The following is a 19,318-nucleotide window of genomic DNA, read 5'->3' as shown; positions in this document are numbered from 1 at the left end:
GCTTCGCCATCCCGGGGAACAACCCGGCGCGCTGCGGACGGCGTCGGGGGCAGCGGGGAAGCGCCCCCCCCTTTCCCCCCGGGAATGGAGCGGGGTCGGACTCGTGTGGGGCCGCCGCCTGCGGGAACGGGCACCCGCGGGTGGCTCCGGGGAAAGGGTTTCGGGAGAGGGAAGAGTAATGATTTCCCAACCTCCTTCAAAAAAAAAAAAAGGAAAAAAAAGAAAGAAAAAAAAGGAAAAAAAAGAAAGAAAAAAAAATCAAAAAGAAAGGAAAAATTAAAAAAAAAAAAAGAAAAAGGAAAAAAAGAAAAAAAGGAAAAGAAAAAAGAAAAAAGGGGGAAAAATAAAAGAAGAAAAAAAGAAAAAAGAAAAAAGAAAAAATCCAAAGAAGAGAGGGAAAAAAAAAAAAAAAAAAAAAAGAGGGAGAAGAAAGCCTTTTTTGTTTGCTTGGTTTTGTTTTGCTTTGCGGCAACACTGCCTCGGCCCGGCTCGGTTCGCAGCCGCCCTCGGAGCTGCGCGGAGCCGCGGTGCGCCCGACGGCGCGGTCGGAGCGACGGCGTGCGGGAGGGACGGATGGGGCTGCGCTGCGCCCGACTTGGGCGATGAACGGGCGTTGGGAACGTGGGTCTGCGAGCGGTGCATTGATTCCGTATAGAGGGATCGTCTGCTCACTTCGCCGTGCGTTTGTATTTTATTTTTTCATTGTTTTATTTTATTTTACTTTGTTTTGCTTTGTTCCGTTTCTAAAACGTGATCCCGTGGTCGTTGCAAAGAGTCCGGCTGGCAGAGGAACTGCAAATCGCCCTGAGGGAACCTTTGGTTTAGGATCCGTTTTGTCTGCCGCTCCCCCACTTTGCCCCCAACACAAAGGCTGAACACCAACTGGCTCTAAAGCAGCGCGGTTGGGGCGAGCAGAGAACAACACCGAGGGCTAAGGAGCGCTGGCGACACACAGGAGGGGCTGCAAGCCGATATTATACTGCGAACATCCCAGGGCATCACTGTATGCAAAAATAGTTCCCAGAAATACGTCGTCGGGAAAGTGCTTTAGGGTTGAGTTATCTTGTTCCTTTTTTTCCCTTTAAATGATGATGATTATTAATTGTTATTATTACACGTGCCACGGTGATCTGCCAGCAACAGCCTTTTGCACGAGTGCTGTGGCTCAGGGTGAGCAGAGCAGAGCAGCTCCCATCCCTTCCTCTCTCTCCCCCTCTGCTCTTGCAGCCCCACAACCCCAGGCTCGCACTCTACTCACCTGCACAAAGTGGCCCCAAAGGGCTGTGCCACAATAGTGCTCTTTCCCTGTGCCCCACAGCACCCTACACATTTTCCATTGCATCTCTGTCAGCTGCCAGAGTGCACAAGGAGCCCTCTCTCCCTGCAGCCTCCATCGTGTCCCCCCCTGTTTTCTGCAAAACGGTGCCCCATCCAGCACCAAGCACAACTCCCCCGTGAGAGCTCCCTCTGGTCGGCTGCAGGATGGCCCCATTCGTGTTTGGGGCACCTGGCTGAAGTGATGGCCACGATCAGTAGTGGAAGATCCCAAACCAATGGGAAACAGACGGGCTCAGCGACCTCTGGATAACCCAGGCACCTTGGCACGAAGAGTGCAAAAATATTTACTCACCTTGAAGTTGCTTTTTAAAAAAAAAAACAACAAAAACCAACAACCATGCTTCTTTTTATTTTTTTTATTTTTTTTTAATTTTTTAATTTCTTAAGCCATCTTTTGAGATGGTTCAAGCTCCAGTCCAAGGTTTAATCATAGTATGCAGGAAGAAGGTGGGTGGGGAATGAGATGATTCTGGGGGAAAAAAAAAGGGGAAAAAATTACCCAAACCCCAGGGCTGGGAAGGTACTTTGGGAAGGAGGGGCTGGGAAGGACTGAAAGGCTCTCTGTGACCCCTTACACCCTGCAATGAAGATCTGAAGCGTGCGTGCAAACCCCCTCTGCCTGATCTGAAAGCGATTCCAGCAATTAGGAATTAATTTGGCATGGTCAAAAGGCGATTTCACTGCAAGTTAGATCGAGTTATCTGAATTTTTACAGAGTTCAAGTGCTGGAAATGGGTCGCTGGGGTGGAGGGAAGCTGCAGGAAGGGAAAACAAGGAGTGCTCAGAAAAGGAAGGCAGGAGGATGCGGTGGAGCAGGGACTGGAGGGCACACACAGCACCAGGGGTGTGCTGCTGCTGTTGCTGGGGGGTGCTGGCATTCAGATGGGAGAAAGTACTAAAAATGCGCTGGAGGTCGCATTAAGTAATAGAAAGACAAGTTTTAATTAAAAAGTAAGTCGGTGGGCTCTCTGGCCAATGGCTCCTCTAGGTAAAGTAGTGTGGCAGGCACCAGAGGTGGCCTGGGTGGAGGAGCGGGGCTGCCCCCGATGTGTGGGGCCTGAGGCACTGGGGGAATGGAGGAAGGACAAAACCGGCCTTGCACACACAGGCTGCTAGCATAGAGCCACCGGGGCTGGGGGTGGCCCCCAGCACGGCCCCCATGTAGCTGTGCCATGGCTGGGTCCCAGAGGGCTCAGGCGTTGGGGTTGCTCCTCATGAGCTCCACGTCGGCATCCACCATCTCCCTCACCAGCTCCTGTGAAGGAGAAGAAAGACAGGTGAGGGCCCTGGGGTCAGGGATGAACCCTGCAGCGTGATGAGCCCCCCGCCCAACGCAGGAGGGGGAGGAGATGTGGTTCCCCCAGTGCTTGCCGGTATACTCCCCTATTCATGCCCTCCTTTGCTTCCCTCCATGAGTACACACTCCTTTCCCAGGGTGAACAGTCAGACATGCCACTGAAGTGGCTGCTGCCATCCAAGGAACAACAGCCCAGGGTGGTCACTGATCATGACAAACCCCCCCACCCCGGGTGGCTCCTGGAGGACATGAACCCCTGGTAGGCACAAAGCTCCTCACTCACATCAAATGTGACTCTGGGCTTCCAGTTCAGCTTTTGCCTGGCTTTGGTACAGTCCCCTTGAAGGAAATCCTGTGGAGAAGAGAAAATCACTGTGAGAATGGCTCCCTCTCACCAGTGCACAGCATCAGTGCTGGGCTCTGTGCCGCTGCAGCCCAAAGCCCTCCAGACACAACCTGTCTGAGGAAGGAAACTTGGGGGAACCCTCAGAAGCAGCACCCAGTGGTCGGTGGGCACCAGGTGAGATGCGCACATCCATGCGGGCTGAGCACGGCTCTCAGAGCCGGCTGCCTTCTGAGGGCAAAATATTTAAGATGTAATTGTTGTGGAAGTTCATATGCCTATAAATCACCAGGAGGCAGCATCCTTTCACCAGGCTATTTCAGAGCAAAAGAGTTATTCTTTGTTTTTGTGTATGTGCCTTACTGCCTTATAATGGTGAACGCTTTATAATAAGTTGTCATACATCTTAGTCATGCTATTGAATGAGCTGCTTCAAATTCCTTTTCCCCCTGCTTGTTTAAATAATGTAAATCACAGAGCAAACATGACAACTGTTCTCTTTCAAATAAAAATGTGATCACAGACAGATGATGCTGAAAGACTGTTGTGAATATGGGTAACCACATGCAGCAGTAGTAAACAGCCAGCTTTTGAATTGCCTGCATCTAAATTTCTTAAGAATTTCCAGCATCCCCATGGAAAGAAAAGTCCAAACACCTCATAAATGAAAACAAATGATCTCAAAACTGTTACAGAAAACAAGACTTTGTTCACATTCACCTCACTGGTTAAGTGCTTTTAAAAGTGCTACCACACCAAAACAATCCCACAACCGGCCATCAAAACTAGCAACATTAAGCAAGGAGAAAACTCCTGTGACTGCATCTCTAAATGAAGACGAAGGAACTGACTGCATCTTCCTGTAATACCCAGTTGGCTTTTGCAACTTGCTTTGTATGCAACGGTTTCTAATAAAGTGTCATCTCTCCATGCAAGTTTAGTTTCTCTGTAGTGAAGACCAAAATTATATCTGCATGTGTTTAGGGAGCAGCAAAACAAACTTTAGTACAGAACTATAAAGCTGAGGCTGAATGCTGCCACTGCCCTCGACTTGAGGAGTCTCCACTTGATGGTGGCAGAATGGCAAGGCTCTGCCCTACACCTGGGCCAGGCTTCTTCTTCTCTACACTGTGCCCATTGGTGGGGCTGATGGATGCATCGGGGTTGACTTAGGAGGAAGTTTTTCACTCAGAGGGCGGTGATGCACTGGAACAGGTTGCCCAAGGAGTTTGTGGATGCCCCATCCCTGGAGGCATTCAAGGCCAGGCTGGATGTGGCTCTGGGCAGCCTGGTCTGGTGGTTGGTGACCCTGCACATAGCAGGGGGGTTGAAACTAGATGATCTTTGTGGTCCTTTTCAACCCAGGCCATTCTGTGATGGACACATTGCAGTTGATGGGCACATTGGATTTTGTATCCTGCTGCTGTTATCTTTTGTGCAAGTGTGGTTCAGGTTGTGATAAAATCCAAAATCACCTCATCCTGTGCAGTAAAATGTAGGAAATTCTTCTCTGTAATTGTGTTGCAGAAAGCTAGACAGCTCGCTTCCAGCAGCAGAGGAAATCCACCAAAGGAAATATTGCAGAAGGGGATGTGGAACAAACACGTCTGCTGAGGCTGTTCCAGGCAGCATTTGTAATACTTCAGTCTTTATGCTGAAAGCATTCCAGTGTGCCTTCAGAAAAGAGCAAATGGATGCATAGGAACAAAATGATATGAAAATAAAAATGCAGTGATTTCCTTAAATTAGACTAAATGATTTCCTACTGCAGCCCTGCACTGGGTTGTTAGAAACTGCCGCAGACATTTGGGGCCAAGTCATGTAAAACCATGTCAGCTTGTGGGATCCCCCAGAGGGTCGTGTGAATATGGATTGCAAAATCTGGTTTGAAATGAGAAAGGCTCCCACTAACTTTGATAAAATTTGGATCGGGCCCTAACGCACTCACAGAGGTATGCCTTTTATCTGGGGTTCAGCTTAGTTCACATTAATACGTGTGTATGTATGTGCCTGCAAACAAGGAAATCCTTCTTAAAATAATAATTTCATTATGAAAACAACTGCCTTTTATTCAGTTCTAATTCGAGCCACGAGCTAGAAGTTGCGTTTTAATACCACCTCGTTTTAAGTCGTAAAAGCCGTATCATAAAACTTGTTTTCATTTTTGGAAATGCTGTTTAAGCAATAATTTCACATCCACAATCTTTGTAGCAAAAATATCCTTTGAATCAAATCCTATCAAGGATACAGCTTTCCCAGCTAAGAAATGGACCAGGAACAAGCAAACAAATTGCCGTTGCTCGCTGTATGTGGCTGCATTCTGCTTTCGAGCAGCTTGGGAGCAGTCTTTTAGCTTTCTTGGACAAATGCTTTTTGTTAAAACAGTTCAGATTTAAAAAAAAACCAACACCTTAATTCCAGTCTTTAATTCAAAAACATAAACATTCGGCTGCTGAATAGGTCAAAATAAAATGTGGGGAAGGAAGATTTGAAATCAGTAGTAAAATGATTTTGCAGCACAGGATTACACATAGAGGTAGGACAAATAACCAGTGTATCAAATTCATGTACATATTAAAAAAAATGGATTTTTTTTTCTTAAAAAGCTCTCATGCTTTAACAATGATGTAGTAAATGCATTCTGGCATAATCTGTGAGCAAAAGGAAAAAAAAAAAGAGAGGGAGAAAAGAGAAGATTTAATATATATGATAATACAAATTCCCCAGCTGATTCAGGTTAAAAGATTTTTAAGTGGCTCTCTTGAAGAAGTTTATGTACTTTTGAGAAGCACTACTCTGTAGTAAGATTTACTCGAAAACACCTTGTGCACAGAAAAACCCTTATAAACTTTTTAAAAGGTTCTCTTACAGAAGTTCTCATGTCCAGAGATAAAATGCTATGTGATACCACAGTATTAATGCTGTATTACATCTAAATTCAAGGTTTGGTTTTGCTCTTGTTAGGCGAGGTTTCAACACTGAATAGAAATGAAGACTGGAACAAAGCTACTCCTGATTAAAGGATTGTATCGCAGTCGTGTTTCCTGTATTTTTCTACAAGTAGCTCATAATATGAAAACAATAAGGTAATTACAATAAAATAAGAATATTACAAAAAGCTCCTCTTGGAACAGAGTGACTGCTTGTTTATATTATCCCAGCCTTTCACTGAAACCAGAGATGCGTTTGTCAGGCTTCCAAAAATATATACATATATATTCCAAAAACCTCTGGCACACTGATCCATAAAGTGTGTAGGTTCTGCAGCGCTGGGGCTCCACTTTCTGCAGGTGCCATCAGCCAAGAAAGAAGAGGTGAGCTGTCACTGGAGAAGCTGTGGATGTTTTTGGGTGCTGCTGCTGAACGCAGGCTGCCAGTATCCCCGTGTGGCGTGGAAATGATGGAATGACTGCACTCTGTGCTTTGTGCCCCCGCAGGAGAGCTTTGTCCACAGCGCTGCACTTTATGTACTGACAGGAAAACAAAGCCCTCTGACTTCACAAGGGATTTAGATACTGAGCTGAGAGTCTGCATACCCGAAAACACCGGTTAAGGCTTTCTGTTGTTCTTACGGTGCTCAGGTCACAAAGATGAAACTAAGTCTTCACTCTTGGTTAATCATTTTGGAAGGAACATTCCCTTATTTCCCATGCAAATATAGTTAGCATAAGTGAATACTTATGACAAGTTTTGCCTGGAAGCTGTCTAAGAGTTGGAAACAGCATCCAGGTAAATATTTAAAGTGAAGGAAGGTGGAAAACACAACTGTATGTTAGGCTGCTTAACTGCATAGAACATACCTCACTATTACTAAATCTGCTTTTATGATTCAGTTTCATCGTCCAAATGCACACATGCCAATACAGACAGATAAGCAGGGAGAAATTTGTTATGCAGAGCATCAGGGCATTTTAAAATTAGGTTTTAAAGCCATGAGACAAAAATGTAGAATATTTTGATGTAAATATCACATTTCCCAAGCTCTTGTTCTGGGTGTCATCGCTGCTTTTATTTTGAGTCATGCAGTGATTGATCTGGTTTCAGCGTACAATGCATCACTGTCTCATTCAATTAGCCTTAGCTGAAAATGTAAAGCTTCAAGACAATGTGAGAAAAAGGAGATAGTGTGGCCTGAAAGAAATCCAAGGTTTCCTTAATTGCTACAGCTCAGCTGATTGCCTTTAAAATGTTCCTTCGCTTAAGCCAGCACTGAGAGCCAGCTTTTGCTCGCTGCTACAGCAGAATAAAATGCAGACTGAATCCTCAGAAAACACCTGCGATGGAATCATGCCCAGCTACATTCGCTGCGGCAGAGACAAGGCTTTACCTCTAAAAATAAACAGACTTGATCTAAGCACACAACAGTTTTACTGCATCTGAAAAGTGGCCAGGGTTAGGTTCACAATCAGCAAGGCTGCTTGGAAGATGATTTGTTACAGCAGAGCTCCCACAAGTACGAAGTGCAGACCCAGCTCAGCACAGGCTCTGGCTTACGTGTTTAGTCTTGCACTGTTCCTCAAGGAGTTTTGTCAAGAAGGATTTCAAGAGAATAGAGGCAAACATCTCCTGCAAACGCTGCTTGTCTTCTACTTTCCTTGTCTCCTACTTAAGACCCTTCCCTTAACTTGTCCCATTAGAAAAAAAACTAATAAACAACTTTTGAAGCCAGCAACATTAGCTTACAGCTTTGCATTTTTATCTCAGTAAACTTCATTTTATGAAGCAATGCCTCCTTTCATGCTCTTTTTGTAGTGTTTTTTTTTTCACAGCAAGTTTTATTGAGCACATCTCTGTAACAGCATTGCTGCACTGTACTCCTGGGCCTCTGCTGCAGATCATTCCCCCTGCTGCTGCAGGGGAACAGCCTTGCTACAGTGCTTGCAGCAGACAGCAGGCTGCACATGCAGCTCACCACCCAGTTCTGCCTGCATTTCTCCAGTTCCCTGCTTGCCACCAGGCCCTGGGATGCTGTGTCCCAACAGAGATGCAAAGACAGAGAGCAGTTGCTGTGACTTCAGTTGAGCTGTTCCCAGTGTGCTGTTAGGAAAAGCAGCAAGACCTCACTGGACAGGAGCTGCAGGGCCTGAAAACGTGCATCTTGCTGGTACAGAACCCAGTGCCCAGCTGAGCTGAGCTCTCACCAGCACCCTGAAGGAGTCCCAGACACAAGCACTGCGCCTGCTGGGCTATGGGCCCTGCTCTGCAAGTACAGAGAGTTCTGGCTCCACGTCTGCAAAGGATACTGTTTGGTATAATATCTATAGTAACGGGGAAAAAAAATGTGCAATTTTAAAGAAATAGGCTCCTATCACCACAATAAATATGAGGAGAGTGGAGAGAAAACACATCCGTGAGCAATGCCTAAGGCTAGTGACAACACAGTAAACATCTTCAGGAATTTCAGAGGAGCCGTAATGTGTCGCTCCGTTTTCACTTTTTCTTTCCTCTGTTCTTAGAAAAGCAAAGTTGTGGAGCAGCCAGGGTGCCGAGGGAATAGAGGAATGCCAGTGAATTTGGTTCCTGATCTAAATTTGTTTTAATGCAGCATGAACAGACTGCTTTCCACTCTTGGGTCAGCAGTCTTTAGCAGAAAGACAGCATTGTTTGCAAAGAACCACAGGAAAAGGCAAAAGGCAAAAAGCAACCGATAGGTTGAGACTCACATATAACAAAATATCACTCAAAATAAGAGGCACGCTTTTTTTCTCCTCCCCCCCCCCCCCCCCCCCCCCCCCCCCGCATATTTTCATGCGCAAATCCCCTCCCTGCTCAGAAAAGCTCCGATTTTAATAAACCCATGGCAAGGGGAAAGGAAGGGGAGGGAGAGGAAAACCAGAGGGCCGTGCTGACACTGTGAGGCGCTGGGCACCTGCGCTTCTGAGGGCCCTTGCAGGCTGCAGGCGCTGGGCACCTCCAGGGCACGCAACCCAGCACAAGGGGCCACCGCAGCCACGCTGCCTGTACAACCTGGGCACCATCCCTGCTTTTTCACAGGTGTTAGAGCAGCGGTTTTACCTTATCTGTTTGATAATCTTCAGTGTCACCAGCTTCCAAAGGGTTAAGGCAAATGAGCTTGGTGCAGCAATAAACATCAGGGCGATAATAACAGCAAGAGAGATCGTCTCCCTCCTCCTCCTTCTCCCTACATCCCTTTCCTCCCCTCCCTCCCGCGCCTTTTCCACTTCACCGCTGCCTATCAGCATGAACTGCAGCGAGGCCAGGCCTGTCCTGCAATGACAGGGGTGATAAGAGACGAGAAGAAAACAGCAATCCATCTGGCCTGCTCAGGAAGTCGGAGTTCGGCAGCACCGTCCATCAGCGGGGCCAAACGGCGGCAGGCAGCGACGCCTCGCTTGGCTCCATCAGCACGGCTCTGCCCGACCCACCGGCACCAATAACACAGCACGTAGAGCTCAGCTGGGCCCAGGGCTGTGGCAGCCTCGTGGTCAGGCATGGCGGTTTTGGGGGCAGCAGGGCTGCAGCAGGCTGGCATGGCAGGCGGCTTGGGGAGAGCATGTGCAGGCCTTGTGTTTCAGTGCCAAGCAAAGCCTCAGAAGACGTCTCAGCCAGTGCTGTCCCTTGAGTCAGACAACACCCCTTCCGATTTACAGCCTGATATCCCCTACAAGGCAGTAATGGATCTAACTTGCCTTGAATCAGGAGTGGAGCACCCTACAGCAGGCCTGGCTATGGCTACTTTCTAGGATCAGCCATGGGGCAGGCTGGAGGATGCTCCCAGAATCAGGGAACAGCAAAACTCCCTCCTTGCTTACACTCCTCCTGATCTGCCCCAAAGCAATACCAGATTCCTGGAAGGTGTTCCCAGCTTGGATGGAAGCAAAGCTGCAACCTCAGCTCACAGCTCTGCAGAAGGGTCTTTCAGATAATAATGTGGCTCTTAGTTTACAGAAACTTGTTGGTGAATAGGCAGAGCGCCTACGAGAGTGAAGGAGAAGGATAAACCACTCCTTCTGCTATTCATTGTACGGATCATAGTCACAGAATCATAGAATAATTAAGGTGGGAAAAGACCACTAAGATCATCTATCCCAACTGTCGACCAAACGCCACCATGCCCACTTACCATGTCCCCCAGTGCTACATTTACAGGTTTCTTGAACGCCTCCAAGGAAGGTTACTCCACCCCTCTTCCCCCCCAGGCAGCCTATGTCAGTGCCTCACCACCCTTTCAGAGAAGAAACGTTTCCAATATCCAGTCTGACAGTAGTTCAGATCTTAGCACTGGGCATATTAACACACTAATTCTGATACGGCACGTGCAGTCACGTAAAAACATTAATCACAGCTAAAAACCTTAAGCATTTTGCTAAAATAGAAAATAATTATCACACGCTACACGTTACTACGAGCCAAGCTATTCCTCTTGCCCCTTAAAATGCAGTCCCTCTTTGAAAATGGCAGTGAAGGACAGTACAACACCTGTTGGCTGTTGCTGCCCTGTAGTGAAGCTGCTGGTCGGAAATGAGGTGTGAGCTGCCCTTTGTGTGCATCATGCTAACTTGTGGATAAAGAAGCCCCTGAATAACCCATGTTGTAATGATGGAGTTCAGAAACGTTCATGCATTTTCTCTTTCCAGCTGAGGTGCTGGGGTGGTTGTATGCCAAGCTGCCTAGTCAGACAGTAGAGAGAATGGCAGTGCATGACCTTCATGTCACCAAAACAAGACCTGTGAGGGTAGAGATCAGCTGCAACATAGTGAAGAAGAAGGTTTCTCCTCTTTTCCCTGCCACTTCTGGGCCTTGAAAGGCTTTTGCTTCTTTAGAATTACTGAATGCAGCTCTCACAGTTTTGTTCATTAATCCAATCATTATTCTCATCATTCCTTACTTTTTACATTATTGGAAACATTGGGAAATCACCCTGTAAAGCTGTTTAATTTCTGCAGGGTTACTGTGCAGTAATAGCTGCATTTCTGACTGGAAGAGGAATATGGCCCCCAGGCTAGCTGTCTTCACTGACTGACATGTCAAGATGAACAGGAAGACAGATAACCCCACAAATCCGTACTGCTAGGTTACTTAGTTTCTTCTCTGCTTCCTCTGAAAAGACACTTCATTTATAACAAATTATATGTTTGTAGGTTTAATTTTCATTGCCAGTTGAATACCAGAAGATAAGCAACAAACCTGTAAACATTAGGACAGTGAGTACGTACTCTACTTACAGATATTTATCTATGTAACTTCAGAGCATTAAGCAGAAATTTAGTGATCAGCATAATATTATTACTGCAGAGTGCGATTTTCTCTATCGTGTCGAAGATTGGTGATTTTACTAGCCCTAAGAACATTCATTTCTGAGAAAGTCAAGGTCCTTTAACATAAAGTTACATTAACTTCCTCAAAAGGTCATTTTTCATCTAAAAAACATGTCACTGGAAAACTCTAACTCACCTATGATCTGCAATTGCTTTATTTGACCTGCGTTCAGTGCTCATTTCACTGCTCTGTGAATCAGGGCTGACAGGAGAGATGACGCTCCCTTCCTGGCACGTTTATAGCAATGTATGAACCTCTGCCACTCTGAAACCTACAGTAAGACTATGGGTGAAAAGGACAGAGAGGGGATGGATACCTCCCTCTTCCTGTCTTCTTCCCCAGTACAGATTAAGAAGCATGAAAGACTTAGCATGGAGCAGTTAGTCATTTCTCATTGATGAAAAACCTGCTGTTGTAAATACTCCCTCCCTTGGACTAAGCGGGGTGAAGAACAGAGCTATCACTTCTCTGGGCAAAACAGCATCATACTGCCCTTAACTGCTGGCTTTTTTTCTAGAAACAGCCTCCCTCTGCACAGTCATAAACCTGACCTAATTTATGGGGCACATCACCTTCCCCCAACCACTGACCACATTCCAATTTCTCACTAAAACCCCCATCAGAATCAAAAACCCTTTTGAAGACACAATATACGGGAAGAATTTAAGCTGTGAAAGGTTTAAAGGGAGCTCATGAGCTGAGGCTTTGCTACCCATGGAAAAAGACAGAATACCATGGGACTTCTGTCTGTGAAACTGATGAAATCATTGCCCAAGCTCTTCCACTTACAAAGCCAACAATGAACTGCGAAAGGGTTACTATAAAACAAAGTAGGATCATTTCTGAATCTGAGTACATCCCAAATGTATTCTTCAGTACACTTGATGGAGAAGGAAGTCCAAGCAGCGGCCTTTCACATGACATCATAAAAGCCTAATTTATCACCAGCCACCAAACATCTAGAAAATCATAACATCCTTTCAGGAAAACCATGTGCAAAATAATCAGATTTACTTTGATGAAAGCTTTAGTGTTTGAGTCCAAGTAGGACACTACAAAGAATAACCCTTTGCAGGTACTGGCACACAACAAAACAGGTCACATTTAATGCTTTAAACTCATGCTTTATCCATTAAAAGCCTTTTGCATTTCCTGTCCGTAAAGAAATATATTTCTATGCTGCATGTGTATTCAACCTAGACTCCCAAGATAAAACACTGGCCACTGTTAAGTCCAAGCAAAGTAGGCAGCTGAGTATTTCCTTTACGGATGAAAAAAGCTATCGCTGCAAACACAGGCATGCTCCCCACTGCCCTGTCTCACAGTCTCTTGCAAATGTGTTAGGGATGTGGGCTGAGTATGGTATCTTACAGATTTTGAAAGGATGCTCTGCAAGTCACTGCAGCCTCTAGAAGTTTGGAAGCACAAACCTGGTTGAAAGGTAGACTTCTCTTCCTCTTGCCTTTTTTGAAACCCCAAGAAGTGCCACTCAGAATGAACTGTGAAGCATGTTCACTTCATTTTCCCTGCAAAGCATCTGAAGCTTTTGGCTATCTGTGTTAGATGTTGTGCATACTGCCATTTTCAGTAAGGATGAAAGACAGTTGGGGTGCACATCTTCGTCACCAAGACTAGCGGAGGGTTGCTATCACATTGCTATGCAAAGAGATGATGCCCCATGGAGCAGGGCTCCATGACATTCACTTGAGCTATGAGCATATGAGCCATGTGCTGTTCAGGATGGTTTTTGCCTGTGATGGAAGTGGATTGCTAAGTATCTGAAGAAATGCAGATTCCAGCAAATCCTGCTGCTTAATAATTTGAGCCTTGGGCTCTTACTGGTCAATGGTCACAGGTCCTTCTTGTCCGGACTGGAAAAATAACTGGATTTTCCACAACATTCTTGGTAGTTTGCTATTGCGTGTTCTCTCATCTTGGTTAATAAAAACAACTTCCTATTAGATTTCCTTTCATTTGTTGTTCTAGAAAATGTCGTTTTTCTCCTTTCGCTTTCAGACATTTTTCTTTCCTAATCTGGGGTCTTTCCCAGTTTTTCTTGCATTTAAGCTCCCGTTTCTCTTTTGAGCATCATTCTCTACAAACACTCTCTTAAACCTGGCGTTCCCTCATCATCTCTCATCTACCCTCAAAATGCATCACCTCCCAATGAGACTTTGCCCTCCTCTTTTCTGCTATAGTGATCTTTTCCCTTGAATGTTTTTCCATTATTTTTCCAGGTGTTCTCTATGTATCTTTACAGACTCGTCCCTTTTTCAGTGGTTCTTTAGCACACACAAGTGCCAGCTTTCTTTTTGCTCAGGTTTGAACACTGTGCAGAATGTTGCAGGGTTTGGGAGACAATTTAAAGTACCACTAACACAGCAGAGGTTTGCTGACAGGGCTGAAACTTTGTTGAAATAAGCTTTAAAAGGCACAAAGATCTCCTAAAGCTTACAGTGCCAGTTTCTGTAGGGGTAAAACCAGACTCATTTATTGCTACTGATGTTCACAGTAGTTGCCTATAAAATTCCACAGATTTGGCAGCACATTCATCGTATATACTTTAAAAGCATGCATAATATGCTCTCTTTCTTTCCAAAGCATCACCAAATGCAAATAACACTTCTTTAAATCTGTCCTCTCCGTGACCTTCTAAGCTTAAACACCTTCAATTAAACAAGAAAGGAATTTTTGATCAGTTACCAAAAAATGCTTCATTATTTCACCCTGCAGCAATCAAATATGAATAAGCATTGTAGAAGGGATAAAGTTAGCATTTTCTAGTGGTCCTGCCCTACTTGCTAAACCTCCTTTAGTTCCACAGCTAAAGAACAAGCAAGCTACCCAGACACACACAGTAATAGGCACAAGCTCAGAATAGCCCAGAGCTTTCACCAGTATTATGTATAAAACGTGAGATGCCTCATCCATCACTTTCCTACAAGGAAGGTGTCTCATGAGACCATTCACACAGTATGTCTTCTGCCAAGTTTCACTACGAAAGAAAGAGCTGTTCCTCAGACAAGAAATCCTATTTTTCATTCACACTGGCAGCACAGGGACACCAGGTAAGGGACCTTTTTACACTGCACGAGCACAAAAATGGCAGTCTTTTCTCTGGAAATCTATCAAAGTCAAGTATCGCCTCATTGATTAAACTGTTAGGATCCATCTGCAGCTCACAGCTCTTTCCCAGTGCAAGTCAAAGATAAACCCTGTGGTTTAGTTTACTTTGTTTGATGTAATTCAACCTAACAGGCAATATATGTGAACACATAAAGCCACGAATGACAGAATTGTCATGTAGCTATTGAGAATCTAACCATCAGCTGAAGAAAGCTAGATAAATATCTTGGCATCTATTTCACTTGTAACCTCAGCAAGACTTCAAGAGGACATAATACCATTAAGACAAAATAAAGCTGTTCTACAGCAGCACTACAATGACTGGAGGACCTACAGAGAAGAAAAATACAGATTTTATAGAATCAAGCAACAGTAATGACATTACAATGGCAAGAACACATTGCCACCTCCATTTTAGAAAGCTGAGAGGCACGAAGATTTGGAGACTTATCCAATACCTTGGATTGTGAGAGAGGGGAAGAGCCTCCAGGCTGTATCCCACTGCTTCCGTCTGATAAATGTGTGATTTATTACAGACTGAACAGCCAAAGTATTCGAGTCACAGTGCATCCGGCCAAAAATGATTTGCCCCAAGTACGTCCTTGCTTTTGTGAGGTGAGCACAGACCCTCAGCAGCAAACAGCTCTGAGGATGAGTGGACATACAGCACCTGGACACAGTAGGTGAATTACTCAATTTCATATCCCTTGCTTGTCTAAACTGTCATTTCTACTTATGTCCCTGGATTTTATTCTATAGCTTCTCTCACTCAAACCAAATGCTTACCCTAGTAATGCTATAAAATGATTATTGCTTGCTCCACCTTTCCCCTCCAGGCCCTATAACTGACCTGGGAGTAACAGAACTCATGAGTTTATTGATTTACTTGTCTCCTGTGCTCTGAAGATTTAACGTTCTTCTTTTCAAAGACTTTCTCTTCAAATACTACATTAGAGCAAAAACTTCATGTGTCAAAAAGCTGAGATTTATGTGCAACCACGAGACTCCAGTACTTTCTGGTTTATGAAAACAAAATAATTGAGAAGGGTAATAGGTAATACAATTTTCATGATAGCCTGGCTTCAGGGAACATAAACTTATTCCACTTCACTGTCTTTCAGGAATTCATTATATCACTTCCATGGAAGGACCCTGCAGCACACTGATGCCACAGCCAACAGCAGCATTTTTGTTTTCCCCTGATTTCCTTTTCACTCCAAGAGAAATTGGACCATCAAATCGCTTTCACAGAATCATAGAATGGCTTGGGTTGGAAGGGATCTCAAGGATGATGAATCTCCAACCCCCCTGCCACACACAGGGCCACCAACCTCCCCATTTAATACCAGACCAGGCTGCCCAGGGCCACATCCAACCTGGCCTTGACCACTTCCAGGGACGGGGCATCCACAACCTTTCTGGGCAGCCTGTTCCAGCACCTCGCCACTCTCATAATAAAGAATTTCCCCTGATACCCAATCTAAATCTTCCCTCCTTCAATTAAAAAACATTTCCCCTTGTCCTGCTGTTATCTGCCCTTTTAAAGAGTTGATTCCCCTCCTGTTTATAGACTCCCTTTAGGTACTGGAAGGAGTGCTTTAGCAGTGCATAATTCAATGCACTTTTAAAAAGTATGAAAGCCTTCAAACATATTGCAACAGCAACCTTTACAAACCATTACCAAGATATCCACAATTAGTAATTTTACCTCCATGTATTATTTGAATAACCCAAGAAGACTTCATGTTCTGATGACCTCTCATCTGTTCAGCAGTGCTGCCTCCAGTGTGTCACTGCAGTACCACACAACTGAAGCGTGAAATAACCCAAAGGTGTAGTAACCAGAAAATCCCAATCCAGCATGGTACTATTGCTTCCAAATGAGATTCACAATACACTAGCACACGGTGTATGACACTACTAATGTCTGTGATCTCGTGGTTTGATTTGAAAATGTTAAGACTGACACTGTCCACTGATAATAAAAGGAGTTATATTGGTATAGATGGGCTGCCTGGAAGCTTCTAGTAGAAAGATCCAAATAAACTAATTTTATCTTTTGAAAGTAAACCTTTGAAGAGCACATACTGCAGTGAAGTCCCATGAACTTACTATTCCTTATAGGGAGTGAACAGAGTGCTCTGACTTCCTATAGCGCCTCTTGGCATCACTTATATTTAAATAATAACAGTCAGGATCATTTTCATCAACATAAAAAAGAAGTTCAGATCTAATCAAGAGATGACACTGCTTGCTCTATGCTTGCCTGAGCACGTAGGCAGCAGCTGGCACTTCCACAGCTTGATCATTACTATTGCTCTTCAAATTACGCCTGTCACACGGGTTAGGAAAACATGAGTAATTAAACATAAACAACACCATAAAATAATAGTAAGAAAAAAATTAATAATCCAAAACAGTGTTTGAGGCACTTCCCTAAGCACCTTGGATTTCTGCCTCTTCTGCTCAGACAGTTTTCCTCTCTGTACTTTTTAATTATTTCCTTCATGAGTCCTTTAAGGCAAAGAAGTTTACTGAGGAGGAAAAAAAGTATTAGAGCTGATGAGAAAAATGATATGCAAAGAAGAGAAACACCAATTAAGTATTCTCTGAACTACTGCAGCCTGTTCTAATAGCTTTATGGCAAAGATTCAGCCTTCCCTGTGACACTGCTAGTTCAAGATTCATGCACTGGAAATGCAAAATTTCAGAAGCTGCTTGTTGCTTACTTGAACTGTTGCCACTGGCTGTACTATATTTCTTCTGGTACATTAGTTCCCTTTATCAAGTTCAATATTTAAAGCAAAAATTCTGCAGTCCTGTAGCCCCACACATGTACACGTATGCCTCCTCTGGCTTGAACAGCCAACAACCGATCTCATGTTTATCTCAGTTATCTTACAAAAAACTGCATAAAACAACACAGCAGTGAACACTGAGGTTTTGGGCCATACTATTAAAAATCCTGAAAACCTTGCTGCAGCCATTTTTGTGCACGTGGTTACTGGAACTGAGCATGCAATTCTGGGAATCGCATATAAAAACAATCAACTACACAACAGGGCATTTTTCAAAAGCAGTTCTTGTTTTGCAGGATCCATGTGAAATATGTGATGCTTCATGCCAGCAGGCATGCAAATACTAGGTAAGAAGAGCATCATTTTCAACTGCTTTACATCCTGAATAGTTATTCATATATCTAACAAAAAGATGCAATCAACTCAATTTACCCCTGGTCTGTCTCGCATGCGCATGAATTAGACAAAGTACAATGAATACAATATAGTGAAGACTTGTGCCTGTCTACATAAGAAAAGAAATAAATGCAACAACATACCCAACATTTAGCACATTCAAATCCACATATGAAAAGCACATTTAGAGACGGTTCTTGCTCTTGTTGGGTATTTTTTTCCTCATATATACTTCATCATCTCCCTGAAATAAAACTCTTCTTCCCACAAATCTAAGAGCTTCACTTTCTCTATTGGAGATGGAATGCGTTCAGCTTTCTCTCAGAAACGGTGACCAGTGTACTAAAAGCATGCCAGCAATTCAATACACCTGCTCAACCTATCTAGAGGAATACCTTGTTTTGAGATTTCCATTTCTGGTGAGGAGGCACTTGCACGTCCTCATGCAAACTCCCACTCCTGGCCAGGTAGGTGCTGAGTAGGCTAAATACATCCAAGCTTTCCAACCTTCATCATTATTGCTGGTAGCACCCCAACAGGCTAAACTCATGAATTTGACTATAAAACAAAATAAACTATCTGCAACTGCTGTCATTCCTGCTCTTTACAATGCGTCCTTTATTCAGTCCTCTTATTAGCTTGATATAAAGACCCTAAATTCAACAGCAGATTCTTTCCTTGATATCAGGCTTTGCGTTAAGCTTTTCTTTCTCATTGTGAACAGATAATACTGGATGCATACGCAGCTTCATTATACCCTAGAATGAGCATTCTTGGATATTCTCAGCATCTTCAATTTATCAAAGTTCTCTTAGATTTTTCTTCTACTACACTTTTTTCCCTTTTCATTGTTGCCTTCCTCCCCAGTCACATAAAAGCTTCACCCTTGTCCTCCTATTCCCCAGCCCACCATAATGCCCTCCTACAGCTTTTCTACCTTCCCCACACATTAATATATATAGTTCAATCATTGGTCCCACCTGTGGAGCAGGTGTTCTGTTAAATTTGCTCCCACCACTAATCAGCTTTCTAACACAGTTTGTCAGGACTGAGGCAAATTATACTCAGATTCATTAATTCAGATACAATAAACTCCAGTTTACCAATTTCCCACACATGAGGAAGAAAGTATATGAAAGGAGGAGACCCTCTGGCTAGTTTATGGACCCAAAGTCTTTCAGGGAAGGCCACAAATCTCTAAGATATCTCTGAGCATTAGGTTTTGCACTTGGATTTCTAATTTAGCTGAAAGATGTGTAAAAACACATGCAGCCAGACAGCTCTTTGGCTATACATCTAAGAAAGCTCCAAGTGTAAGTTATTACTTCCAAAGTCAATTGTAACTTATGCTCACTAAATTGGCTCCAGATCCATCCTCTTCAGACAGTAGTATAGGAATAATTTATTATTTTGGTGAAAAGCACCCATTTTAGCTAAACCACACCCCCAGCTGGGAGTCTCACCAGCAGAATTGCCAAGGGCAGAGAGATTCACGGATGCACAGAACTTTCAGAGGCTGGTGGAACTGAGGTGAACAAGGGACAATATGTAATAGTGTCTGTCAGCACTCTGAAACATATAACCTCTCTCAAACACAGGGGAGTCTGCAGCACAGATTTGAGAGGAAAGTTTGCTCCTGTGGTTCAGTCACCACGTTAGATGAGGAGGTTGCCTTGCTTTTAACATCCAGGCAATTTATACAGAAGAAATCTTATGGATTGTAGTGAAACCACAGCTTTC

General features: G+C 44.1%; 1 protein-coding gene across 1 annotated transcript in view; it reads right to left on the bottom strand.

Moving 5' to 3' along the window:
* Nucleotides 1-480: 480 nt before the first annotated feature.
* Nucleotides 481-19,318, bottom strand: part of GMDS (GDP-mannose 4,6-dehydratase) — a 389,475-nt gene continuing 370,637 nt past the window's right edge. The window contains exons 10-11 of the mRNA XM_048939102.1: nt 2,919-2,987; nt 481-2,593 (exon numbers count right to left, since the gene is read on the bottom strand). Coding sequence (XP_048795059.1) covers nt 2,531-2,593; nt 2,919-2,987 — 132 coding nt within the window. The 3' untranslated portion in view covers nt 481-2,530. The remainder of the gene's footprint in view (nt 2,594-2,918; nt 2,988-19,318) is intronic.

The sequence above is a fragment of the Lagopus muta genome, chromosome 3 (assembly GCF_023343835.1).
Source record: "Lagopus muta isolate bLagMut1 chromosome 3, bLagMut1 primary, whole genome shotgun sequence".
Classification (NCBI taxonomy): Eukaryota; Metazoa; Chordata; class Aves; order Galliformes; family Phasianidae; genus Lagopus; species Lagopus muta.
Note: the sequence above shows the minus strand (reverse complement) of the source record. Positions and strands in the feature narration are given on the sequence as shown.